General features: G+C 34.9%; 1 protein-coding gene across 1 annotated transcript in view; it reads right to left on the bottom strand.

The window, feature by feature from the left end:
* Positions 1-6,573: 6,573 nt before the first annotated feature.
* LOC136986774 (isoamyl acetate-hydrolyzing esterase 1 homolog) overlaps positions 6,574-8,005 on the bottom strand; it is a 39,744-nt gene continuing 38,312 nt past the window's right edge. The window contains exon 6 of the mRNA XM_067284382.1: positions 6,574-7,064. Coding sequence (XP_067140483.1) covers positions 6,879-7,064 — 186 coding nt within the window. The 3' untranslated portion in view covers positions 6,574-6,878. The remainder of the gene's footprint in view (positions 7,065-8,005) is intronic.

The raw sequence follows: 8,005 nt of genomic DNA, 5'->3' as shown, positions 1-8,005 counted from the left end.
CTACCCGCGGCCTGTTTCCCGACGAGCTTGTTCTATCCCCGAAGTCACGGTTCCCCTCGACTTTAAGTCCTTCGGATCGTGTTTGCCGTTCCTGCCGCCTCGTATCGTCTAATTTTCCGGTGATCGTAGTAGTAGTCAACTGTCGTAACTTCAACTGTTCTAACTCTATCTCTGCTCTCCTCGCCGCTTCTGCCTTTGCTTTTGCTTTGCTCGCCGCCTCGATTTCCGCGATTCTCTCCTTGCTCGCCGCTTCGATTTCCGCGATTCTCTCCTTGGTCGCCGCCTTGATTTTCGCGATCTCGGCCCGTAACTTACGTGCTTCGAGTTCACGACTCGACCTGCTTGTCCTACGCGCCGTTCCCTGCTTGTCGTCCTCCCAGTCTCTAGCATCTAGCTGCCGCGATTTCGCGCGTCTAGGCATCTCTGTGTGCTAGCGAGAAACAAATAATTTACCTGGGTCTAATTGCTGGTGGTGCTCTGTACGTACGTCTGCTTCTCTGTCGTAGCTCAGTTCTTCCGATTCTTTGGAGTATAATCCAGGATAATCCAACGTAATCCAAAGTATCCAAAATATCCTGTCGAGACTGCGCCAGTAATGTTCAAAATAACCACTCAGTCGGTTTGACGAAAAACACAAATTTTATATTTACAGTAATGTACAAAATAATCCACTTTAGAGTTACAATTAAATATGCACAACACTAATTCCAACAACAACCGACTATTCCCGTACAAATTCGTCGAAAGAACTCCTTACGAACAAACAGACTTGTAATTAACAAAACCTCCGAGTCAGGAACAAGTTCATACACAAACACGTAACTTCCCACGAGAGAGTTAGTTAGCACCTCGATAACGACGATCTCCCTTGATCCGATCCGATCCGATCACCTCCGATACGATCACACCCCATCCGAACGCCGATACGACTCGATACGAACTTAAATAGTCGACGGCGTTCGAACCCTGCTCCAATCAAATTTGAATGTTCCCGCAACGGCCGCCAACGGTCACTTCCCGCCGGCCAATCGTCCGATGGTTGACGATTCGAAACTTAACGGTTCTTCCCACGGAAGTTCCTAACGGTCGTTTCCAACGGCCGATCCTAACGACTTTTCCGTTATGACAGTTCGTTATAACAAACAGGTGGGAATCGCGCGTCTTGGCGATTCCATACCTTACAATAAATATAAAAAGTTATGACTATACCAAGGGCTTTGACACTTAAATTTAAGATTTTTCAAAAAGTGGAGTTAATCGATGTGTGCATTGAGCGGCTCAAATATTGATTAGCTTATTTTTATTTTATAGTTTTGTACAAGTGTTGTGTCACTTCTAATCAATACTGTTTTTGGTTAATGTTACCCTAGGTATCGAAGATGGCAGCTCGTCTCCGATTCCAGCAATCAGAAGACAGGGAACAGTGGGGGACACGTTCTAACCTAACCTAACCTATTCTAATAATTTGGTTGCTAATAATTATGGTAATTTATTAGAATAGGTTGGGTTAGGTTAGAACGTGCGTCCCCACTGTTCCGTCTTCTGATCGCTGGAATTGGAGACGAGCCGCCACCTTCAATACCTAGGGTAACATTAACCCCGTTTTTTATAATTAAGTAGACTATGTTTGAATAAATATCGTTCATCTAATTGATTGCCTTTTAATTTTATTTTAACCATTAATATACTTGAATAATAATTCTAAATTAGTTTGGCCTAACACGCTTATGCCAAACTAGTTTGGCGTAAAATCGGGTTTTGCCGGTAACATATACAAGTTATGTAGTACAGATACAAACTGAAAACAAAAGAAAAAAAGATGCACTAGAAACATAAATTGTGCATTTCTGACTACGGAAAATAATATGCAAGAGCCTGTGCATATTGTAAAAATATTTTGTTAAATTTCACGTATAAAATTTGATCCTTCATTTTTTTTTTAATAACATACTGATCACTATTAATCTTTCACTTTTTTACATCTCAATTGAAACTGATCAGTGCCAGCTAAGAATCTCAGCTAACTCCATATTTAAAAAAGTTCCCAATATGAAAAATATTTGTATGCTATCAAAAATACAGTCATCACTATTGACATTGCTATATCTATTATTTGATGTTTACAAAAAAAAACTATTGTTCAAATTGAGGAGAGTATGATGGGACAACCCTATTCTTACCATTTTAATTTCTTTGGCTTTAATATTGAAGCACTCCATAATATTAACAAATTGTATCATATTTGGATTTAAGAGAGTTTTTTTTAACACTACCGAATGGGCATCGTGACTTCCGTTGGGCCTACAATGTGAATGGCTAGATGACGAGCAGTTATTTATTGTGACGTCGTTACAATGCCGGGCTGCAATTTTTAATCCTTTTTAATTTATTTAATTTAAAACATATGCTTTCCACCTCAAATTACAAGTGTAGTGTCTAGCCCCTGTACGTCATACTTTTCTGTTAGATGACTGGCATGACTCTATTGCTCGTGTCTTTCGGAGGAAGTTTTTGAATTGAAATAATGCGACTTCTGATTTGCTTTAGGAGTTTGTATGTAGTTAATCGGGGCCTGTTGCCCCTACTCTTTCCATATCTGGTCTCGTCTTTCAGCTGTCTAACTCTGTTCTTGAAATTAAGGAAAGATGGACTGATGACAGTGGAAATTTCTACAATTTTTTCATGCTTTGTTTTTACTATTATACTTAATATCAGTATAGTGATTCAAAATTATTATCTAGAAAAAAAGCATATAAAACCTATAAAATTTCTACCCTCTATGCATTAACAATAATTTGAAAGCAAACTTGATGTTACACAACCTTCTCTGAACTCAAACTGAGTTTACTGAATGAGTCTTTCTAGCACAGCCAGAAGCTGAGATACCTAATACTTCCTGCCCTTTGTACTTAAAGACTTGTGTCTAGCAGACTTGGTTCATGTAACAGCCCAACAGTGAAATTGAAATCCCAAGACTTCCATCCTCAGAAAGCAAACCAGGTGCTAAGGACACAAACCCTGCCTGATGCCAAAATCATCCCACCATATGGATAGAGCCTAAGCAATTCTGCCCAGTGCAAAAATACCAGATTCAACTGTTGTCTGCCTCTGCTTTGTGCTGGTATTTTTGCATAAACTTACACCTCCAAATTCAAACTGAATGCTCCAGAGATAAGCCTACATAACTCCACTGACACTAAAATACTCACTGATCTCTCACCATCAGAATTCAAATGAAGCCCACTGAAATAACACCGTCCAAAGCCAAGATCCCCTGAACTTAAAACACCACTTTGGGATATATTTTTGCTACATCAAACTATGGCAGTATAATGGCATACTTTAAAGTTAGATTTTAATTAATACTGCAGTGTATCATAGTTGATACAGCAAAAATATACCCAAAGTAGTGTAAACTCATACTACTATCAAACAAGCACTCCAGAAATGAACCTAACTAACTTCCTTCACCCAACAAAGGCAGATGCACATGGGCAGCAAAATTAAGGTGACATTGAATGTCATTGAGTGCTGCACCAATCATCTCTTTTAACACTGACAATTAAAATGGAAGCATTGACAACAGGTTCAACAATCAATCTGTATGCGTCCTGTCTTAAGATACATGGTCTGCACTCTGAACTTAAATAGAAGGCAACTCTTGAAGACTACTTCCACTTGACACCGAGATCTCACATGACTTCATGTTCTCCAAACTCAAAAAGAACATTCCAGAGAAGATCCAATCTCTGACATCAAGTTTTCCACATTGTTTGATGTTTGATTTTTGAAGGGTGGTAGGTCAAGCCAGTTAGAAGTGTAACTCACTGGACACTGCATTCATATGCAAATTCTGCTGCTAGAACTCAAACTGAGAATTAGCGGAGATGAGTCTAGCCCCATACAATGCCGAGTTCTTCATATGCTCTCACTCTTGAATTTGAATCAAGCACTCCAGAGATGAGCGTATCTCGGCCACCAGCACCGAATTCTTTGCACAAACTCATCTTCTGAATCAGGCTCATCTCCATCATGGTTTATCTTAGCTGCCTGACATTGATCCCATCTCTAAACTTCAACAGAACAATGTGGAGATGATCTTATCTTTGCCTTTCAACAAGTCCCCTTTGATTCCCATTCCTCAAACTTTCCATATTTACCTGTCCTTCTATGCTAATTTACACTATGCATGTTATCAACAAAGAAAATTGCTTACTTGATTTCAGAAAGTCTCAGTTTTGACATTATCATCTTGTGTTTGAGTGTGTCTCAAAATTTTTGAAAGAAATGAAATCTTTTCTCACTTGGTTTTAAAAATTCATGTTTAATGAATGCAATTTGAACAAGAAAAATAAAATATCTGCTGAAGCTTTTGGAAAATTTTCTTAAATTTACTATAGATCCTTTCATGGCAAATTTTCCTCAAGAGAATTTAAACATGTAAAAATAATTGTCAACTATTGTTGAGTCAAATTCAACAAAATAAAACCTTTTATTTACTCTAGCAATAAATATTTATATTTAATGTTTTCTAAAAATTATGCTCTGTATTAGATAACTTTAAATATTATATAAAACGTCAATGTTCCATTGTAATTTTAATTGGCATGTTCAGATGATTCTAAATACAAGAGTTATTTTACTTGCAGTGGCAACAGTGTTATAATGTTTTAATTCTAAAATAATAATAAAATGTGCAAAAGTCACAATCCTTTGATGTAATCCCCACCTTTGTGGACAATCTGCTGCCAAACTTTTGAGATGTAATGGTGGAAGACAATTGTCCTATTGTTACAAATTTCTGGATAAAGATAACCAAGGAAGTGGCAGTTGCTGTAGTACATGAGACAAGAGGACTCCTTGAAAGTTGTATGCAATGATCATTAATACTCATCTTATTCCATGTTTGCCATAGTTTCTGGGGTGTGTGGATGATTGGCATTTCAGTTATGGTGTGTAGAACCTGATTCATCTTTCATCAATTGCAATAATCTGATGGAAGGAAGAATTCTTTTTCATGCTTGTAATGCTTTATATGAATTCAAGCAGTTTCCATTCACTGCTATTTATTCAAGTTGTGCAGAATGTGAAGTATCTATCTTACAGCAATTTTACTCCCAACTTCTTTGCCAAGATGTGGTAAACTTAGGAAACTGCAATGCCTACTTTTGAATCATTTCTTAGTCCATCAAATATTGCTCTCCAATAACTTCAAAACGGTTTTCACATGTTGTTCACCTGTTGCAGTGAGTAGATAGCTACCAACATGCATAATCTCATTATTTCGTCCACAGAAAAAGGCTTTGACCCATCGGGTGACAGTATGATGCGGTAACCATGTGACTCCCACAAATGCCACACATTTAGTCTACATACAACTTGATTTTTGATGAAATGTCTTTTTCTTGGTAAGAAAACACTCCTTAGGATGATAAGACAAACACTATGTTGTTTCTGACTGAGAAATAGGAGAATGTAAATTGGAATGAAAGAAAAATGCACTAATGCATACACAAACAGGCGAGAAAAATATTTGGTAGGCTTTTGCAATTTGCCAGCTTATGGCCAACTTCCAGTGACGTTTCCAGTTTTAAAAAATCACCTGTATTTTCATCTGCATTCCAATCAATCATGACTGCACAGTAAAAATTTTTCAGTGAACTGGATGTTAAATTTATTCCATAGTTTAAACTGTAAACTTGTGCACCAAGCCCTAAGAGTATTTAAACAAAGTCAATATTTTTTACAGCACATTTGTTAAAGAAGCTTATGTGTAAAACTGGTACAGGGCGATTCAATAATAGTTGCAGGATTTATTTTGTTAGTAAATTCAATTTTTATTAGACCAATGTAATCACGAGTGATGGGAAATTAGGAGTGGATGACAACGTAATGCAAATGGCCACCTATGCTTTTCTTAATCTGTCAATCTTTTTGATATTTTTCAGTACTTTTGGGCCACATATCTATCACCAAGAGTCAAAAATATTCTGAATTAAAGCTGAATTAACCAAATTAAGTTTAGAAGAATTGATCAAGATACTGACATTCTATTATAATTACAACATTTAGATAAGTTTCATGGATTTGAAACAAATTAAAAGAAACAAAATTGGTTTATATTTATGATTTTTTTGTGTTTAAAGAGGTTAAACTCAAAATTATTTTTCTTTATATGTAAAAGCAATAAGATTTGTAGCTGATTTTGGAAATTAATTATAAATTTTTATTGTGTTATTTTCAATTAATAATGGAAACACTGTGATTCTGAAGTACAAAGTTGCTTGAATCTATTTAGTAACTGTTTAGGTTAACTCAATAATAATAATAACCCACATTTTTAAAGTTGTCAATTTAAATGTTAAATAAAAATCGATTATATTATTTTATTTGGGTATAATGTATTTCCATTTTTCTTAAAATTGATACATAAAAATGAATTTTCAATCATTTAATAAGTACAATAAAATTTCAATCATTTTAAGGGATAAAAACTATTTTTCGGAACAGACGATCAAATTATTTTTGTTCTTTAACAATTATTTTTAAAAAACATTTTTGCAAATAAAACAATCAATTTTTTCAAAATTTTTATTAGGAATACTTTTTTTGTTTTTTGATATTTAAATTAATCTAAAAATAAGTTTTTATGATTTAGAAATTCAGACAAGAAATTATATGCAAGATATTTTTTTCTTGTTAGGAAGAGATTATTGATATACAATATTTCCTGTGATAAAGTTAAGAAAGCTGGTCTTGTCCCATTTATATATCTTCTTTTTATTATTATTATTATTATTCCCCCTCTCTAAAATTGAATTTTGTCATAATTCCACATTACGCACGTACGTTAAATACTCTCGCTTCTTTTAGTTCTCTTATAGCGCAGGTTTGGATGGTAGTCGTTTGTCTTCTTTATCTTCTTTATCAAAATCAGTCCACAGTGGGCCAATCATTTTTAGTTTTTCTGTTCTTCGAGCTACGTGAGGCCAGAGCTGTGTGTACACAAAAACTGCACCGGTGTGTGAAAAATGTAATCCATCTATTAAAAATCTTGACCAATTCTAGAATAGAAAATACATTCAACTTGAAAACAAAACTAGAACTATAGAATATACTTCATATTACTGCTTATTAGGGAAACCAAAGCCTAGAGATATTTCTATTTTGAAAACATTTTAGACTCTTATCGAGTCGGTGTTGGCCACTAATACATTATGACACTTTAGAACAAAATAAGCACTTCTAAATTTGAAAAATAATGAACGGTAAAATGTAAAATAACTCCTTTAATACCTTAATTCTCCAGTACAAAACAAAACTGACTAACATTTTTAATCTAAGACTAAGAAATTTATCGAGTGAATTAATGTTCCAATATTTGGAATGCAAGTCGAACAATGGTGTATTACAAAACTAAGAAGAAAAACATTTAAAAATAACTAATTACTGTGAAATTTCATGCCTGCAGTAAACATATAAGTAAAAATTACTTTACATCAATACTTTAACAATCATTTTTCCATTTAGCAATAATATGACATAACAGTTCAGTGTGGACAATAGCGTAATACACAAAGGAACAAATTTCAATCAATAAATACCATTACCTTTTTATAATGCATTTGTTCAAAACTATACTTATCATACATGATTAAATTGTACATGACTACTACTTTTTTTATGAGTCTTTGAGTAAGGTATCAGTTCACATCATACTCGACAACATGCCATCATAAAATGCTTGCCGTGCATATGACATACTCTTTTCCTCCTCGAAGTTAATGCATACCTCTTTCGCCTGACTTGAAAATCTCTAGTGTCTCCAGCATTCTAATGTGTTCTAATTGGTTGGCCCTTCTAATGATGGTGGCATCGTGGAGATTAGCATGTATATTGTTATCTGTCGCATATATGGCAAGGGCTGTGGTATGTTTCTTGTTAGTAATCTCATATCTATTATGTTCAGCTAGATGCTTACTTAGGGATTGTTTAGTAGATCCTA

Source organism: Centruroides vittatus, unplaced genomic scaffold, assembly GCF_030686945.1.
Source record: "Centruroides vittatus isolate TY-2023 unplaced genomic scaffold, ASM3068694v2 contig_1215, whole genome shotgun sequence".
Classification (NCBI taxonomy): Eukaryota; Metazoa; Arthropoda; class Arachnida; order Scorpiones; family Buthidae; genus Centruroides; species Centruroides vittatus.
The sequence above is the reverse complement of the archived record's forward strand: the minus strand, read 5'-3'. Positions and strand labels throughout refer to the sequence as shown.